This window comes from Taudactylus pleione, unplaced genomic scaffold (genome assembly GCF_031769625.1).
Source record: "Taudactylus pleione unplaced genomic scaffold, aTauple2 ptg000129l, whole genome shotgun sequence".
NCBI classification, from domain to species: Eukaryota; Metazoa; Chordata; class Amphibia; order Anura; family Myobatrachidae; genus Taudactylus; species Taudactylus pleione.
In genome coordinates, this window is record NW_028284531.1 from 1,687,952 (window position 1) to 1,708,579 (window position 20,628).

The 20,628-nt window shown below is 41.8% G+C and overlaps 1 protein-coding gene across 1 annotated transcript in view; it reads right to left on the reverse strand.

Moving 5' to 3' along the window:
- Positions 1-20,628, reverse strand: part of LOC148523583 (uncharacterized) — a 103,422-nt gene that overhangs the window by 57,822 nt on the left and 24,972 nt on the right. The window contains 3 exon segments of the mRNA XM_088472964.1: positions 11,442-11,720; positions 12,564-12,671; positions 12,815-13,003. Coding sequence (XP_088329090.1) covers positions 11,442-11,720; positions 12,564-12,671; positions 12,815-13,003 — 576 coding nt within the window.

A 20,628-nucleotide genomic window follows, 5' to 3' on the forward strand; every position in this document is an offset into this window, starting at 1 on the left:
GTGTATATATATATATATATATATATATATAATACTAGACTGGTGTAAACATACAACACATAATTATGCAAGTGGTCAGTTGCAGATTACTGTACGTCTTTGCAAGTAATGTTTAAAGGAAAGACAATATAAGAGAAAAAAGTCAGTCGAACTTCACAATTTATCAAGTAGTGATTATCAATCAGCTCTATTAGATATCTGCTGTGAAGCATACAATGTTTTCTGAACACTCTCTTATATACACATGTTGTAGAAATTGATCTTTAAAAAGACATCATTATAGAGATGTGAAGCTATTGCTATAAAGTGAGATTCCTGCAGTGTGGTTTTCATAGTTTGTTACCATGCTTAATATTAACATCTAAAATTAAGATCCTGCGTCTAATTGCTGTACAACCTTTGGTCTCCAGATGTATTACACTACTGTCATACTGTTGAACCTTTAACAAAGCCAAAACATTAGAACCATTTCAAATTGTGTTCCCACCCCAGTCATGCCTATGGATGAACAACAAAAAAAAATCTTTGTTTATAGTTTCTACAAATATCAATGCAATGTAGCCTACTAAAACAAGTAGCGAATGTATAGTCCTGAAATGTGGGAGAAAAAAAATCAGTTTTCATTTGTTGCTTCCTGATTTTTTTCATTTACCCATTTACAAAACATAATTTTCTTATGAATTTATTGACCCAATGCTGAAAGTCATACAACAAGCAATTCCACAGAAAATCACTAGTCAATTCTATCATATTTGCCAAAAATGTAAAACCCAGTGACCTTTTTAATTTTAAAATGTTTTCTTGAGTCACATAATTTAACTATAAAAAACACAGATGATTAATATTAATTTAAAATGTTCTATTTGCATGTAATAAAATACATTGGCAGATAAACATAAAATACTGCAAAGTTGAGAATTCAGGATCCTATAACACAATTTTGCTTCAAAAAGAGCTCATTGAGTGCATGCATTCTATTCATGACAAAGGGGAAGACAATGCAAACATTATGTCTCATTTCAGGCCTTATCAGGGAACTCCAGCCAGTACCTTGGGGATAATTACTATGATTTGCACAGAAAATATCTAGACGCTATGATCAGCATATCCCCACAATATTTGTTGTTATATTCTTTAACAAATTTAGAAATCAATAAATACTAAACCCAAATTAACATGTCAGTGTTGAGGGTAATTTGCTGTATATGATGAATGTACCATTCAGCAATAGTGTATACCTTGAGTTTGCTTTGTTTAAAGTTTAGTAAGAACCTTGTCATTGTTCCAGGAGTGGGAAGTGAAGCAGAAATTTTGAATGATGATTTCCGGGCTGCTCTGCTGGTAGCTGGTACATTTCGCTTTCATTTGGAATAGATACTTTCAATCTTCCAGTCAGATATAGCCAGATAATGTGACTCTTAGGAACTGTGCTCTGTACATATTTTAATGGATAAGTCAATTTGTATTATGTGACAGAGCAATAAGTCAGGGAATGGTGCTTCCATTAAATACATTCATATATCTATATGTATGGCAACATGCCTCCTGTGTATTATCCGAATGCTGGGTCTTAAGTTAAATAGAACTTAGACATGGTGACTTCTGAAAGCTTTAAGTAGTTTCTATTCTTCTTTTTTGACTGGAGTATAACTGGGAATTTCATTTACAATTGTCTATGGGTAGGTCTGCTTTTTAATCAATTAGTATTGGCTGAAAGGCAGTGAAATCCAGCATAGAATGTCAGAATTAAGGGAATGATCATTTTGTCTACATTTTAGATTTAGGATATTCCAAAATGTTTACAGCTCATAGAGTCAGTTTAAATGTAGGCTGCAGCTAAACAACTTGCTTTAATCTTGAACCCGTCTCACCCACATAGATCCTCACCCCACCAAGATGTTGCACCAGGTGCGTCTGTATGGTTACCTGGCTGGGAAACGTTTAACTGTTAACAATATTTAAAAACTACTAAAATGCAATCCATTCATTTCAGGGTATTTTATTTATTTTAATCAAGCCTTTTACCTGAAAATTAGCATTAATGTGGTGGCAAGTCTAGTTTTAATGATAGTGATACTTGAGATAGGAATCTTATTGTTTAACCCTTTTCACCCTGACAAATGTCTGTGCCAAGTTTGCACCACAGGTTATTGGGACAATTCCTATTTGTTGAATTTAACTATGGTTATTAATTATTATTATTATTATTATTATTACTTCTGTAATTATCTTTGTTGTTATTAATTCCTCAGCTTCTAACATTTATAATGATATGATATCATAAACATACACAACACAATTCATTAGAGTGTGCACCCAGGAAAATCCAGAGAGGGATACTATGCACTGATGGTCGGGTCTAGAACCACTCCGGGGGTGTGTATTATGCTGTTTTCATGTCATCAATCCCCCTCTCATCATCATGTCTCACCCAATCTTCCTCATGTTATGAAATCCCAATCAGTCTCCCCAAGTCTGTCACCTGTCTTACCTATGACCACATTAGGGTGCTGGCATTCCAATGTCATCCCTGAGATATGTCCAACATTAGTGTACCTGTACCTGTACCCTATGTGCACATGCATATGTCAAATATGGGTACTTTATTGCATATACCAAATAATATAATGTGTGTGATAACTCTAATATCTACTATTTAACTTCTATAAAGATTTTGTTAGCATGCCATAATACAGGCTTAGATGTCAGTGGATATCATTTATGAAGTACACTACAATATTCTCTAGTTTTCCAATGGTGTATCTGGATGGTCAGCCCAGCACAAGAGTGCATGCTGACATTCCGCTATTAGGAACTAGAAGTGCATCTAGCTGTGGAGGAGTAAAGGCACATTGTGTAAAGCTTGGAATATTAAATTGATGTTCATCATCTTACCCCATTATTACCATTTTCCACATTTGTGGCTCACAATAATCTGAAGAATGAGAGGATATTGGGACTGTCTTCATTACACATCACAATGGGTAGATTATGAAGCCCAGAAACGGTATCAGCGCACGTTATGTGCGCTGATACCGCTTCTCCCCGATGTATGATCGGGGGTCTGGGCGGGAAAAATGACAAGGGCGCTTAGCGCACCTGTCATTATCGGCGCTGCTATCTACAAGATAGCAGCACCGAGCGGCAGGGCCACGTACGAACGGTCATACCGCATGACCGTTCGGCCGGCTGTAGCTGTCGTTATCGACAGCTACAGCCTGGCGCTAGCCTATCCCCACAGCAGGGACAGCGCTGTCCCTGCTATGGCTGCTGCCGGCTCCAGGCTGCACACGGGGATCTCGTGATACTTGCGAGATCCCGCGCATGCTCAGTGAAGACGGCCGGGACAGAGACACAGCGCATCAGCACTAGGCTGATGCGCTGTGGTCTCTAACGGGTAGCGCCAGAGGGGGGAGTTAACGCTCCCCCTCTCCGGCTGATGAGAAGTTTATACATCTCATCGGCAGTGCTTCCTGCTTCGCCTCGGTAAAGAGGCAAAGCAGGAAGCGTTATAGTGGCACTTAACATGCCGCTTTCATACATACCCCAATGTGTGGTATGTGTGTCTGTATGTGCACGTATGCTTGTGTTACTCTTTTATGCACATTGCTTGGAATGTACCTAGAAATATAAATCTCCCCCAACATAGAGAAGCACAACATTTCCTATTAAAAATTTAGGGATTAGTGCACACAAATCCCATCGTGACTGCAATTCCATACGCAGCATTGCTGTGATTATATACTAATGATTTAGCTGATGCCTTGTGCACAGAGACACACCCACCTCTGCTGCTTCACATTTGCCAAATGCTTACAAAAGATGAAATGTTGGGAGCATCTATTGGTCACATATACAACATCTGTGCAACCTTATGCTGTCTCAGAATGGCCGTCTCACCTAAGATGCTGGGACCTCTGCAGCTGCATATGAATTTGCAGAGGCTCACTATAGCACGCTCAGAAAATGGTCCAGACACGCCTGCATTTTTGTAGCTAACCTCCATTATCTCCCCAAACGCTGACTACGCATCACTCACTTTGCGAAAAAATCCTCGGTGTGTCTGCCCTCTCAAACCCATTGCTGCACACATGCAGTGCAGCTTTGGCTCTTGTGCAGTAACCAAACATTGCTCCACTGTGTCCGACATTGACAGAGATGCGGCTGCAGCAAAGACACAGCCACATTTCCATGCGACTCAGAATCAGAAAACAATAAATAAATGGGAGCGCTAAATAACAGCTGCTGGTTTGAAAAAATTATAATTTATTAAACAATCAATCAATTTTCATAAAAAACATTGCAATACCATGGTATGCAGGTGGAAGCATTTGGCCAAGATCTAATTTACTATTGCACACATCTTCCTAATATATACATATAAATAAAAAAATTACATATAAAAATGTTATAAAAAACATAAGAAAATGCATCAGATGTCAGAGAAACTTCAACTGGTCTTTAAAGTAGCAGTAAGCAATTAGCAGCAGCACAGCTTAGTGCTAGATGTTCAGTCACAGCCAATGTTAGTACGAATAATGCACAATAAGCAGGTTATTTAACAAAAGCAGACTAAGTTCAGGTGCTATGCAGAATTAGTTAGTAGTTAGACAGTATGCATTACCACCCAGCAGCTTGACAGAGTCCCATAATTTCAGCAATAGGGTCCCTCACATCCAATCTTTCACATTTTGTTGATACTTAGCTACAGAGTCAAGTAGTTACTCTAAAATCACATATTAAAGATACCACACAATTTTTGAATATTATCCAAAATATAAAATGAAAGAAAACATATTACTTCCTTACTTATGATGTGGAGTTTTTGTACTCCAACATCCCACACACCAAAGGGGTTGATGTAATTAATAAGTACTAAATAAATGACCCAGATATGGAAGAGGGACTACGTGACTTTATAGTAGCATCAATTAGATTTATTTTGGACCACAATTATTTTCTGTTTGACTCCAAGTTTTATTTACAGACATGGGGTACTGCCATGGGGACCAGGTTCTCCCCGAGTTACGCCAATTTGTATATGGACTCTCTTGAGGAAGAGCTCATATGGGGCAGTCACTATGGGGTGAATTTGGTACTCTATGGCAGATTTATAGATGATCTTTTTTTCATTTGGGATGGGGATATCACTTCCATTAACACATTTGTGTATCACTTAAACACCAACACATATGGTCTAAACTTCATGAGCACTATGAGTCAAACAAATTGAATTTCTGGATATTGCGCTGCTGGCCAGAGGGGAACAGATCTGTACTGAAACCTTTTTTAAAAAGGTAGATTCAAATGGCTTTTTTGGAATATAATAGTAGCCACCTAAAAGCAATAATATCCCCAAGAGTCAATTCTTCCACATAGAGAAATTGTTCAAGTGAGATAGGTTATCAAAGACAGGTGAAAAAAATTTATGAAGCAGAGAAACCACTTGAAGATATGAATAATAAACCTAGAAAAGATTTGTTAGAAAATAAAAGATCTGATAGGACCAATGTAACCTATGGGGATGGATGGAAAGGGGATTGTTCATTCATTACACAGTTTAACACTCATGCCCACCTAATCAAGAAGATAATATAAAAGAATGCATCTATACTAAAGGTTGATCCAGTGTTAGGTCCATTGATAAGTGGCAAAGTCAATGTTATCTACAAAAATGTGGAAAATTTAAAGCAGAAATTAGCACTGAGTATGTACAGAAGAAATGGAAATTATAATAAGATTAAAAATAAAAATAACGACCAAGATAATGTTATTAGAGGTGTAGGGGAGAAACACTTAAACTGGTTACCAGTTAAGCCAAAGGGCTTTAAACACAGTCTTTCAATGCAAGGTCTCGCAAGAGTTATTCCCTATAGAAGATTTTTAAACTGTAAATCTAATTATGTCATCTATGTCATTAAGTGTGGGTGTCGGCACCAGTATGTGGGGCAAACCATATGCACACTCAACACGTGTTTTCTCGAACATCAGAGGAACATCTTGAAAAAGAGTCCCATGCATAGTGTATCTAGACATACTTCGATGTGTACCTATGGAGACATTAGTAAGATAAAGGTGAAGGCGATTGAACAAATTAACAATACAGACAGAGGAGGTGACAGATTTAATTTATTGTGCAAGAGAGAATCCTATTGGATATTTAGGCTGAAGACTGGAACCACATGGTCTTAATGAGACCATATAACTAAATAACATCTAAGTATTGGTAGGTCAGCCTTTTATAAAGATTAGGCAATCTATTTATGTTTAGACCTACTCCTCCAGTCTGGAGTCATCCCCCTCTACCTAGATTTAGGTGTCGCATAGCCACACATATATATATATATATATCTATATATATGTCTTTTTTGCCATTTTCCTCTCCATATATTTGGTTGAATTCTTCTTTTTCATGTTATGTTTAGTATCTGGAGATGGCTATGTTATGTATCCATTATCTAAAGCAAGTAAGTATATATATATATATATATATATATATACACACACACACATATATATATCTATACATCTATATATATGTAGACTGCATTATGTTGATAGTAATCTAGTTAATAGTTCTTGGTCTCCTCTAAACCATCTGATATTTAAGCTATATATTCATATATGTTGTGTTAGCAAGAATTATTTATAGTAAGCAAATCTAAACTATATATTGTAGACTGCATTTATGTTGCTTTATATATATATATATATATATATATATATATTTTTTTTTTTCTTCTTGTTATTATCCTCTCTATATGTTTGGTTGACTTTCTCTTTCTGATGTTGTGTCTAGTACCTGGTTATGGTTGTGTTATGTAACCACTATATAGAGCAGGGATGGGGAACCTCAGGCCCAGGGGTTGTATAAGGCCCCTGGAATAATTTGGTATGGCCCTCTGAGCTTTTTTCTGCTAGCCTCATCTGGCTAGCAGGTTGCCTACAATGGAACCCTGCAGCCAGAATCTATGCAGCAGTGCTGCCTGGAGAGCCCTTAGGATGCTTTAGATGATCACACAGCTGCCCTTATAGGTCGGGCATTGGTGTAATCAACGGTCATTGTGCCCCTGTCCCTGTATGATGCACAAGGAGGGGGTGTGGCCTGCACCTGGCCCACAAATGATGTTATATATATCAAAATGGCCCTCAGCAGAATAAAGGTTCCCCACCCCTGATCTAGAGGAAGTAAATATAATGGAAGGGAAGTTAAATAGACATCTAATTAGAACATAGTACCAGTTACATATGGTACTTATATGTAAACTAAGCATATGATCTATATGAGGAATTATTAAACAGCGAGTTTTCTCTTGGAATAAAGAAATATAATAGGATAAAGCCCATTTATGATCCTATTTATTATTCCATTCAATTTGGATAGTTAGGCACCTCAAGGTAATAATATATATTTTTATAGTAGCATATTACATAGATTAAGTATATTATATATTTTTAAAGGTTTGATTGAAGGATAAAATTAACTGAAGCCTTTTTTATATAAAGGAGTACTCATATGGTATATAAGGAGTTAAAAGTCTATTGATTAACTCATAACCAATCATCGCCCACTAAGAGGGATTTAATGAGGCTCTAGTAAGTTGCTGATTAAACCACCTTGTGATAGCGCGGAGAAACGCATCAAATGACCAGTGAGACACAGGTGGAACGCAAGCCAGAAGTACCAAACCCGGAAACAGCGCATCACGTGTTGACAACGTTCCCTCATCCATCACCACACTGCCAGCAGCCGGGAGCATGAAGGAATAGGAGTCGAGGTCTCTCTGTCTTAAGACCCCAGCATCCCAGGACTGCATGGCAATACAGCAGAACTGCTAGAATTAGGTGCATAACAACTGCACTACAGCGCACAAACCAGGCATTATAAGCATCCTCCTCATTCTAGGGTAGAGGTAAGAACTGCTGTTAAGCAGGTTTTATGGGACTTTGTCAAGCAGCTGGATGGTAATGAATATTGCTTACTAATTAACTAATTAGTAAATTAACTAATTCTGCATAGCAACTGAACTTCTTCTGCTTTTGCTAAATAACCTGCTTATTGTGCATTATTTGTACTAACACTGGCTGTGACTGAACATCTAACACTATGCTGTGCTGCTGCTAATTGCTTACTGCTACTTACAGAAGATTCTCTAACAGCTGATGCATTTTCTTAACATTTTTATATGTAAGATTTTTATTTATATGTATATTTTAGGAAGTACATATGTACTTCATGGAATTTAATGCAAATGTTAAAAATACAAATCAATATTTAGACTGTGGTTTTATTAAATTTTCACCTGGTTTAATGCAAACAAGGAAATATTCATAATACATATTATAATATACAGAGCATAATATGTGACGGCTTATGTTGTGAATATAACATGATCATATCTATAATTTAGTGACAAATTATACTGTTATCATATATAATATATTGATTTGGCACAGACATTTATTATAAAATACAGTAGTAACCAATATACATCCATAACAAGCATAAAATGCATACACAGAGCAAAAAAAATAACTTACTTTGATTATAAGCACTGAAACTGCCTCAAGCAAGTTAAGAATCCAACTAGATTCACTTTCTCATAAAGATAGATGTACATTTTTGCATATATAACCATAAGAATCACATTTCACAGGCATGTTCATGTCAAATGAACCTTCCTGTGCAGAGACAGCAAAGATTACATTTGATGAAGAGGACTCTCACCAAGCTGAGAAATGATGAACAATGTATCTGATTCTGCTGAAAGCCACATGAACGTTTTAAATATGCAACACTGTTGTACCTAGTGACATTTTATATCTCTGTTTCAGGATCCAGCTATGGGCGACACAACATAAACAGTATTTGTATATCCTGGGCAAAATTTAAAAGCAAAACACTTAAACTTACTCAATACAATGTGTTCAAAAGGTGTACGATTTTACATACGATCATACAAATCATAAACGAGCGATCTGTTGTGCACATGACCATTCTGATGAATCTGCTGGAATGTCAGTAGGGGAGGGCTTATCTAGGGGGTATAAAAGGTAGCCACCATTTTAGGTATGTATACTCTGCTCTGTGACTAGTGAAGCTTGGTTGTATACCTGCTGAACGCTGTGCAGTGCTAGTGTGCTTTGTTAAAGGCTTGCATTGTACAAATTGTTTTATTTCTTCTGATTTAAATCATATTCTGATGGATTCCTATCGCCATAAGCTTCTGCTAGCCTATAGCTACTTGAAGATGAAAGGCGAGGAAGCTGAGGAGATGAGGAGGAGGAGGATGAGGTCGTGCTGGACTAAAGAGTGGCTGAAGAGGAGGGAGAGTCGCTCCCATATGCCCCTGCTGATGGAGATTAGGGAGAACAACCCAGACGATTATCGCAACTACCTGCGTATGGATGACGACACCTTCCAGGAGTTGCTGCATCTGGTGACTCCCAATATTCAGAGGCAGGACACCAGCATGAGAATGGCCATTCTGGCTGAGGATAGTTTGGTGGTTCCCCTGCGATATCTGGCTATAGGACGGTCTTTCGAAGACCTGAAGTTTGGGACCCTCATTTCCGCCCAGGCGTTAGGGCGCATCATACCCGAAACCTGTGATGCCATTGTAAAAGTCCTAAAGTACCAGTTTTTTAAGGTGAGTAAAACACAACACTTTTCCTCTTGGTGTGAAAACAAAATATTATTTTTGTAACCTGTTTGCAATCAAATGTTACGTTGTAATTAACGTTACGTTAATTAACAAATTATGTTGTAAACAATGTTTAATCAAACCAACATGGTATGTTTATTAACACAACATATTAGCCAGTTTTTTGTCGCCCCATACCGCTGGAGCATAACTTTTTACTTTACAGAAATACGCATATAAATATTATCAGACAGTTTTTTGTCACCCAATACCAGCTGCATGGTATGCGGTGTGTCAGATGACGGATTGTACAGACCAAGAAGCACATGGCGCAAGTGCAGATTGATTCCCTGGCAAACCACAATCTGCCCTTGCGCCATGCGTTTTAGTGGCCCTTCCCAATCCGCATCATCCACACACATCCATGCAGCAGGTATTGGGAGAGAAAAAAATGGCTGATACAGTAGAAAAAGAGCATAAAACTTTTTCCCGCATCACCCAATTTTGATAAAATTCGGGATTCTCATCCCCCCAGCCAATATGGCACTATATAAAATCTCCGAAGAGGTGGAGGTGGAGGGGTAGATCCAGGGTGTAGGAATGGATGGGCATGGCCCCATTCATTCTATGGCTAGGTAGCTTGGTGGTGGGCGATATGAATACCCTTAAATTGCTAGAGAGAAATAATCGCTGTCTAGACAATAATTGTGGTTCCAAAGTACAAAAATTCTTATTGCATTCAAAAAGAAAGATACATGCTTTGATCTAGCACAATTAGCACAAAGGCAATTAAATACAGAAAATAAGATACAGCCCAATACATACGCGTGCGCACTGGTCCCAGCATACAGTCATCATTCCGGAAGCCTGTGGTCATCCAAGAAGAATGGCTGTATACTATAACCAGTACGCAAGCTATATATCCTCCCAGAACAAAGAAACTAGTTAACAGGTTTCCATTGGTTCTTGCTCTTGGACATTCTGGTACGATGCAGGTCATTGGACAGTTCATATAGCATCACTAGGGGTATGTCCCAGTTCCTCAGATGTTGCTTTGTGTGGTTTTCCCACCGAAGAACTGGTTTAAACTAGTAAAAAACACTTCATACAGCTTTACATTCTAACCACTAAATTCATATCGTTCATATCTTGAGAACGCATGATGCGATTTCCTTGTGGGTTGAACTGGAAATCTGCAAATAAACAGTGATTTAGAATGGTACCAAACATGATATGTCTATGTACCTTAAATATCGTATACATTACATTTCACAATATAAGTATTCGCTAAAATAACCTCTAATATTAAGCTTTTAATGTGGAGGAACCTTTTTATAAGTTTTGATATGTGTAAGTGTGAGAATATTGCAAAAAGTCGCTAAAATGCATGGTGCGTTTATGTGTAGAGTGCTTTGATAAACAGCGCAACTGTGCGCTGTGCATCTTATATATTTTATTTTTTATTTAATGTGCGTATGGGGTATGGTAAGACTTTCAACAATATGCGGTAGCCATGCAGATGCACGACGCTAATAATCTAATAAATCATTGTACTCAATGGTTTTGTGCTGATGATGCAAGACGGCATTGTCAGGGAGAACACAAGATGGCGTCACCCGATGTTGACTTAAGATCTGGTCTCAGCCAATCATCCGGCTTCGACAGCGACCATGGTAGTATGGGCTGTGGAAGGAAGTGGAGGCGACTGGAGTAGAGGACCTGCAGGTGGGAGTGGAGATGAAGGGGTTACAGGCTCTAGGTCAAGTGTGGAGGTGCTTGTCAGATTCTTTAATTTACCCTGCATAATGACCTGTTAATAATTCTTTCAGCATGAAGCTGTTGCTCTTCCTCCATCACCCAGATGGTACTTGTAACATGTGACCCCAGACTATCAAACTGGTCTGGGGGTTTGCAGAGTGCTTGTCTGACTTCCTGCATAATATGATCTGGGTTTGGCAGACTCCTACGTGCCTGTCTTCTAGCTCGGCGTGGAGGCTGTGGTGCCTCTGCAACACTCTCAGAAGTTATAGCCAATGCACTTTGTGGAATAGAGGGGTCCAAGTAAGCCGGGAAAGACTGTAGGAGTAGAGAGAGATTAATGCTAATATACAGTCTAATTTATATTTTTTAATTTCCTACAATGGTGGAGAACTGGCAGACCATAGGTGATGAATTTGATCACCAGTGGAATTTCCCAAATTGCAGAGGAACCATTGATGGAAACACATATGTATTATCCCACCTGCCGCAGCGGCTCATTTTATTTTAACTACAAGGGCTTTCACAGTATCTTGCTGATGGCGGTGGTCAATGCCATCTATTAATTTATTTATGAGGACATGGGAAAAAATGGCCGTGCTTCAGATGGTGGATCCTTCAAAGATACAGGAATTTTATAACAGACCAACCGTCTGAATTTGCCATCTTCAGTGGTTACGAAGCATGGCCTGAACAATGTGTTTGTGGCTGACGAGGCATTTTCTCTACATGAACATTTATTGAAGCCATATGGACAAAGGGGACTGACCAGAGAGAAATGCATTTTCAATTATCGCCTATCTAGGGCCCGGCAAATAGTTGAAAATGCATTTGGGATAATGTGCAGCAGGTTCCGGATATTTCATAGGGCTATAAACCTTCATGTGGACAAAATTGATTCATCATGGCCTGTTGTGTTCTGCATAATTTTTTGAGGAAAAAACATACCTTACAACTGCGGACTATGGGGATGGCCATCAACGGGCAGGAGCAAATACACAAGGGTTTAGAAATGCCCTGTCGCCACACCCACAGTGAGAGAGACAGTAGCAAGTGCGCAGACAAAAGAGGTCAGGGAGCAATACCTGGCCTACTTTAATGGAGTGGGCGCTGTACCATGGCAGGAGGACAGTATCAGATAATGAAGTTGTATGTACTTACCACATCCATAGTAGACGCTGGCTCATTCTCTGGATTCTCCACTGGTACAGCCTCTTCTTCCGGGCCTGTATCTACAAGTAGACTTTGTGAAGATCTCTGGGGCTCTACCTCATGGAGAAATTCAAGAAGGAGGTGTACCAGAGTGTACTGTTATAGACGTCATCCGTCCCTGCTCCTGACACCCGCGACTTGGTCTCCTTCCTCCGCTCTTTAACATAAACGGTGCGGAGGTTTTGGATGCATCTTCTCACCCAATCCGGACAAGCGTGGGATAAGGTGACCGTGTCATCTATCGCCACCGTCCTTCGATGTTTATTTTTAAAGTACTTGGACTTCACCTTCCACAGGCACTTGTGAGCATGATAACGCTCGAGGAATCCACTTATAAACTGGCGTTCTCTAGGGCTATTCATTTCTGTGGAAATAACAATCAGAAACATCTGTAAATATATATATGTTTAATGTTTAAATGTTTGAAAATGTTATTGTTGATCTTTGTGCTATAATGTTTATGCTGGAGTTTTTAGTTAATAGTTGAGTTAAGTTGATTTTAATAAAATTTTAAATGTAGAAATATTTATCTGTACATAAATCAGCACAAAAATTATGACCGTGGTATAAACATTGCAGGGCCATTTGGGGGTGCAACACGGTGGCATAGTGCTATATAAACAATGCAGGGCCATGTGGGGGAACACACGGTGGCATAGTGCTATATAAACAATGCAGGGCTATGTAGCGGTATATAAACAATAGCAGGGCCAGGGGGCATATGCATTGGTGGCAGAGTGGTATATAAACAATGGCAGGACCAGGGGGCATATGCATTGGTCGCACAGTGGTATATACAATGCAGGGCCAGAGACAAATGTACTGAGTACCACGATGTATACTAACTTCAATCTCAACACTACACACACTGCGATGCGATGCTGCTGCTCGGAACGCCGTCTCTCATGACAAAATGGAGGAGGGGAGTGGCTGGGGATTTTTATACACCTCGTAATCAGACATGAGATCATATTACCTGCCAAAAGTGATACAATGTGTGTCACATCGTGGTAAGATAGGTCGTACAGTTTTCCAGTACGAGAGGCGATCCAATTATACGACTGCGGGGATGCGCATCGACAATCGTATGTACACCAAAACAACATACGATGTGTACGATCGCTCATTACTATTGATCGAAATCGTACACATCATACAAAAAATCTTACTTTGTATGGCCGTCCTTAGCAGTGGATGATGTGATTTCCATTGAATCGTATCATCTTAGCTCTATCTCCACTGCAATGTGCTGTGATTCTCGGCTTTGAACAGCAGGAGGCAGGCTCACAATTTTGCATAGCCCCGCCCTCACTATAAAATGCAGCAAATCATGACTTTGGGCCTGATTCAGATATGTACACTAATGCAATCGCCAAGTCCGGCTGGCCTATTACACCAGGTACGCAGCAGGTCACGGCACCAAGCTGTAAGGGCGCCAACTCCTGAGTATCGCCGATGTCCCCCACAGCAGCCTGCATTACAATAAGTCACACTGACTTATTCTACTGTATGCCGCTGCGCTGCCCGCAGCTAGTGCTGCAGCCGAGGCCTGAACACTGTCTGTGATTGACAGTACAGGCATGGCTGGAGGGGGAGGAGGGACTGCTATCTCTCTTCTCCTCCCCTCTCCTCAGCTCCTCCCCTTTCCACCTTATGTTCCTTGGCTTTCTCTGAAGGCTGTGCTTGTGCGCCGGGGATCTGATGTCACAATCTTGTGATTGTCCCCGGTGTTAAGTCCAAGGAGGAACTACCATCCACGCACTGCAGATCTGGACCCAGGTAAGCAAATTTAAATACTGTATATTAGTCATCCTCTCCCTATCACCCACTGCTGTCACCCTCTCCCTGTCACCCACTGCTGTTACCCTCTCCCTTTATACCAGTGCTGTCACCATTGCTGTCATTCTCTCCCTGTCACCCAGTGCTGTCACCCTCTACCTGTCTTCCAGTGCTGTCACCCTCTCCCTTTATACCAGTGCTGTCACCATTGCTGTCATTCTCTCCCTGTCACCCAGTGCTGTCACCCTCTCCATCACCCACTGCTGCCACCCTCTCCCTGTCATCACCGTCTCCCTGTCGTCACCCTCTCCCTGTCACCCAATGCTATCTCCCTTTTCCTGTCATTGCCCACTGCTGTCACCCTCTTCCTGTCCTCACCCTCTCCCTGTCATTCACTGCTGTCATTCTTCCCCTGTCACCCAGTGCTGTCACCCTCTCCTTGTTGTCATTCTCTCCATGTCACCCAGTGCTGTCACAGTCTCTGTCACTCAATGCTACCACCCTCTCCCTGTTGTCACCATCACCATGTCACCCACTGCTGTCACCCTCTCCTTGTTGTCACCCACTCCCTGTTACCCACTGCTGTCACCCTCTCCCTATCATCACCTTCTCTCTGTCACCCAGTGCTATCACCCTCTCCTTGTTGTCACCCTCTCCCAGTCACCCAGTGCTATCACCCTCTTCATGTCACTCAGTGCTAACACCCTCTCCCTGTCACCCTCTGCTGTCACCCACTACTGTCACCTTCTCCCTGTCGTCACACTCTCCCTGTCATCACCCTCTCCCTGTCACCCAGTGCTGTGACCCTCTCCCCATCACCCAGTGCTATCACCCTCTACCTGTCACCCAGTGCTGTCACCCTCTCCCTGTCACCTACTCCCCATCATCCAGTGCTGTCATCCTCTCCCCGACACCCAGTGCTGTCACCCTCTCCCTGTCATCACCCTCTCCCTGTCACCCAGTGCTGTCAACCTCTCCCCGACACCCAGTGCTGTCACCCTCTCCCTGTCACCCTCTCCCCGTCACCCAGTGCTGTCACCCTCTACCTGTCACCCTCTCCCCGACACCCAGTGCTGTCACCCTCTCCCTGTCACCCTCTCCCCGACACCCAGTGCTGTCACCCTCTCCCTGTCACCCTCTCCCCGTCACCCAGTGCTGTCACCCTCTCCCTGTCACCCTCTCCCCGTCACCTAGTGCTGTCACCCTCTCCCTGTCACCCTCTCCCCGTCACCCAGTGCTGTCACCCTCTCCCTGTCACCCTCTCCCCGTCACCCAGTGCTGTCACCCTCTACCTGTCACCCAGTGCTGTCACCCTTTCCCTGTCACCTACTCCCCATCATCCAGTGCTGTCATCCTCTCCTCGTCACCCAGTGGTGTCATACTCTCAATGTCGCCAAGTGTTTTCACCCTCTCCCTGAATATGTATCTTTGGGTATAATTGTAGCTTAGCACCCAGAGTGGTCCTGCTGTATAAGGACTTCATACATTTTCATGTGGGGGCCTATGTGTTTATTTTCTTCTGCAAAGCCTATGTGTTTTATTTTCATGTGGGGGCTAATGTGTTTTTATTTTCATGCGGAGCCTATGTGTTTTATTATTTTCACGTGGAGTCCTATATGTTTTTTCTTTCATGTTGTGGCCTATGTGTTTGTGTTTTTTATTTATCATGTGTGTATTTTTTATTTATCATGTGTGTGTTTTTTCCCCTATTGGGACCATTGTTTATGAGTTGCTGCACTCAGTTACACCAACCTTAGTGACGCCACTGAGTATAGTACTACATTATAAGTTAACCATATTTATATAAAGCTGGTGTTTTGATCTACAGATTCCCTTTTATAATTGTTACATTATTACACGTACTCCCGATACACTGAAATATGTGGGATTATTACACCACAGCGTTTCATCAACCTTATATAAAAGTTGATGTCTGGTCACACTAGATCACGTGTGCGGGAGTCCTGGGCTCTGAGACTTCATATACCCATGTGACAGTAGCTGCATAGCTAAGCTACCCACACTCCTAACATTTAGCCAATAGGAGTTGTATCATACTCAGAGTCCAGAGCTCTGGGACAACATGCACCACGTGATCATAACATTCAATTTTCTTGGTCACAGTACGTTAGTGTGTATACCACCACTCTACATCATGGTTACCATAGTAACTAAATAAACACCCATCTATTTTTTGTACATAAAGTTAAATCGTACATGGGATTTTGTTCAACAAGAGATAAATATATATATAAACAGGGCCGTCAACAGAAATATCAGGGCCTGGTACACTGATGTCTCTGTGGGCCCCATCTTCTCACCACCACCCCCAATCCCACCCATCCCTGCCCTGCATGTGTGATATGTGAAGCAGGATAATATTAACTTAAAGATATGCCAGCCCTTAAATTAAGTAAAAATACACTATGACACCACACTGTCTCCCTGTCACTGATGATGCAGGCTGTACAGTAGTTCTTGTCTGCCGTCTCTTGCAATGTCTTCTTGATGACAGTGCTATGGATGCCTCAGGGGTAGGAGGGATGGTGTCTGCAGCCAGCCGTACTTAGTCGTCAGCCTTTCATCACCATCCTCAAATTGAACCTCTCATCACCATCCTCAGCTCAGAAGCCTCCCAACAACTTTCTCCATCCCCAGCCCCCACCCTCAGACTCCAGCCCCTATCACCTACTGCCCCCAGCTCCCCATCACCTTCATCAGCCTCCAGCCCCCAACACCTTTCTCCATCCCCAGCCCCCACCCTCTGCTTCCGGCCCCTGTCACCTTCTGCCCCCAGCCCCATCACCTTAATTTGCCCCAGCCTCCTTCATCTTCACCTGCCCCTTCACCTTCCTCTGCTTCCAGTCCCTGTCACCTTCTCCCCAGCCCCCATCATCTTCTTCTGCCCCAACCCCCTTCACTTTCCACTGCGTCCATCCTGTCACCTTCTGCCCCAGCCCCTGTCCCTTCACCTTCTTCTGTCCCCAGCTCCATCCCTAGTGGCAGCCTCAACTCCTTACTACTGCAGCGGCTCAGCTACTAGGGAACTGGGGTTGGGTGGCAGCTATAAGTCCCGGCGGCTGGAACTGTGAGTCTGCTGTCCATGGCCCTGTTTTGTGCCTGTCTGGACCTCAGGGTCCCTTTGGACCTCATGGCCCAGTATTGGTGTCCACTTAGTTGCCCCCTGTCACCGGGCCTGCATTTTGCTATAATAGGGATATCCCCCACAATGCGGTGGTAAGTAATCATAGCTCCACATTCTAGTTACCATAGTTACTATATAAACATCCACCTATATTCTTATACCTACAGCTAAATCTTTCACAAACTTTTACTTAGCAGGAAGTTAGTATGTCCATATATACTCTTTATTACAGATGTGCCCAGCTAGTTTGTTGCTCCATACAGCCATGTAGCGCACCATGCATCTCGCGCCACACAGAAGCCTTGAGTCGCACCTCACAGAATGTTTCTTAACAGAACATATCATAGCACTGGAAAAAAGTCATATCGTGTAATACAACTTTTTGTCCACCAGGTGTCACTTTTCCTAAACTACACAGCACATGCATCAGAGTTCCAATGCATTTTCTGTATCACCGCCCGATGATTGACTGACAGAAGCTGTAATTGGGTACACTATAGTATAGCATTTTAGTCATGGAATCAGGGCTGTAGAAGAATGTGTAATAAAGTATTAAATGATAACAGCACAGTATGTGTGTGAGTCCTGTACTGTTGAAAAAGAATATATATATATATATATATATATATATATATATATGTATATATATATATATATATGTAAAACAAAAGGTGAGAAATAAGCGCCTCATAGTGTGGTATTTCAATAAAATAAATGAATGCTGAGGCAGGGTAATGTATATGCGTACCGTGTGTGGTATTATATCATGCCCATAATGATTTGCTTTGTCCAGAAGTGTCTTTTATCTTCACTTCCCCCTGGATATATGGTGGTTTATTCCTTCCAATTGGTCACATACATATACTTATGGAGAGATTGCTTGTAGTCTATTGCTGGCCATACAAGCAATACTGCAGCCAAAAGTATGCAATAGGGCAGTGATTCTCAAACTCGTTCCTCAGGACCCCACAAAGGTCATGTTTTCCATATATATATATATATATATATATATATATATATATATATATATATATATGTCTCATAGGCTCAGACAGGGGCCACAGGCATGCACAGCTTTCACTAAGACATGATGAGTCGGTAGCGCGAGCATCTTTTATGCAACTTTTTACCTTCAAATGCATCTGAATCATACAGCGAATCGAATTGATAGCACAAGCAGCTTCTGCTGATTAAAATATATTCTGTGAGCCAGTTCGGGTGTATCTGCACGCGAAGTGTTGCATTACACTAATAGTGCCTATAACACTTTAACGTAGTGATTTGCTTGCAGATACACCCGTACTGGCTCATAGAACATAGGCATGCTGCATATCATCTTAATCAGCAGAAGCTGCTTGTGCTAATAAGACACATTTTAGGGTAAAAAGTCGCATAAAAGACACATACCAAGTCACACAGCACTCCTGCGCTATGTGTGGAGCAACTTGTAGCACACGGAGGATAGATGTATGTGGACTCATCTCTATTACTGTGCTGCAAAGTACCTGGCCTCAAAAGTGACCCTATAGTAGATGCATATTACTTTACTGAGTCCCAATAAAGCAGCTGTATATTAGCTAACATTGACCAGAAGACGCACACTAAGCATTACATAATGACAGAGCAACTGAAGTTCAGTTATTTTAAAGAACTCTACTGAACTGAAAGCATTTTGGATCTTATTCAGAGGCGGCCGTATGGTCTACGGCCGCATGGCTGCCTCGATGTTTTGCCAGTGCGCATGCGCACAAGGGAGCCGACTCCCTCGTGCGCATGCGTGAGACCCACTATGACCGACAGCGCCGGTCGTAGCGGGTCTCTTTCCAAAGGGGGCGAGCTGTCGATGTTGATTGACAGCTCGCCCCGTTTGGAAGGCGGGCCGGGGGGGTGGCAGCCCAAACGGAGGCGTTCCCATGGGAACGCCTGCCATTTGGGGGAGGCCCCACTGACATCACTAGTGATGTCAGTGGAGAGCTTCCGGCTCTGACAGAGCCAGAAGCTCTCCGGGGCTTACGACAAGTGAGACCCTACCCTAGGGTCTCGTCATAAGCCCCGATGGTCGCGATGGTCAATGACCATCGCGACCATCACCCGAGCAGTCAACCCACAGCCTACCCGACCCCAGCGGTCAACCCACAGCCTAACGGGCGCAACAGAGGTGGGCATTCAGGATGCAAGTGGCCGCCCAGTTTCTGAGCGACCGCTTGTATCCTCCGACCGCCTCTGAATGAGGCCCATTGTCTCAACATCCCACTGCAGTACAAATTTTATCAGTGGAGCACTCTCCACCTATAGGGTAAGCAGTGTATTACATGCCATGGCTTATCTTTCGTTGTAGAATACCACGGTATGCCACAATACAGCCATCACGTAACATTCCATGGCGCGACACAGGAGGCCTGAATGGCATGCTATGAGCAACAAACTAGCTGGGCACATCTGTATATTGGGGATCTCTTATGGGACAAGCACTTATAATAATCATAAACTCATTTGATCAGTATACTTCTTATATAAACGTTTCACGATGATATCTTCACGATTTGTCATTTCTAGGCAAAATTCTGAATGATTGTGAAGATCATTCAGTATGTACCAACAATTGCACACTCCCATGGGTCGTTTACAATATACTATGGATGGCCGTGCTGCACAGTCAATTAGAAGATATCATGTACAATACCATGCTGCTAATTGCACATTGCACTTTTGTACCACTGCATCGTTCATTGTGTACACACGGTGCTTTATGTCAGGCCAGCAAATCGGCCGGGAACACATCATTCTGTTGTGTACCCAGCCTTAGTGTTTGGAACCCAGGTAAAGGGAAACATAGTGCTGCGTAGGGCTAAGTGGCAGTCTGTGGGTGCAGTTAGTGCTCTTGCCCTGGAACAGATAGATAAGTGTATTCCCTAACCTGAGGTATTGGTAAATAATTATTAACACAAATGACCACTTATTGAATAAATTATTTTACATTTTTAAAATGTAAATCATTAAGAAAGATCTTTAATTGTTGTGTTTAATTTGACAGTAAAGAGTATTTTGCATGTATCAGTGGAAAGAATTTCCTAACATTTCTATTTTTAT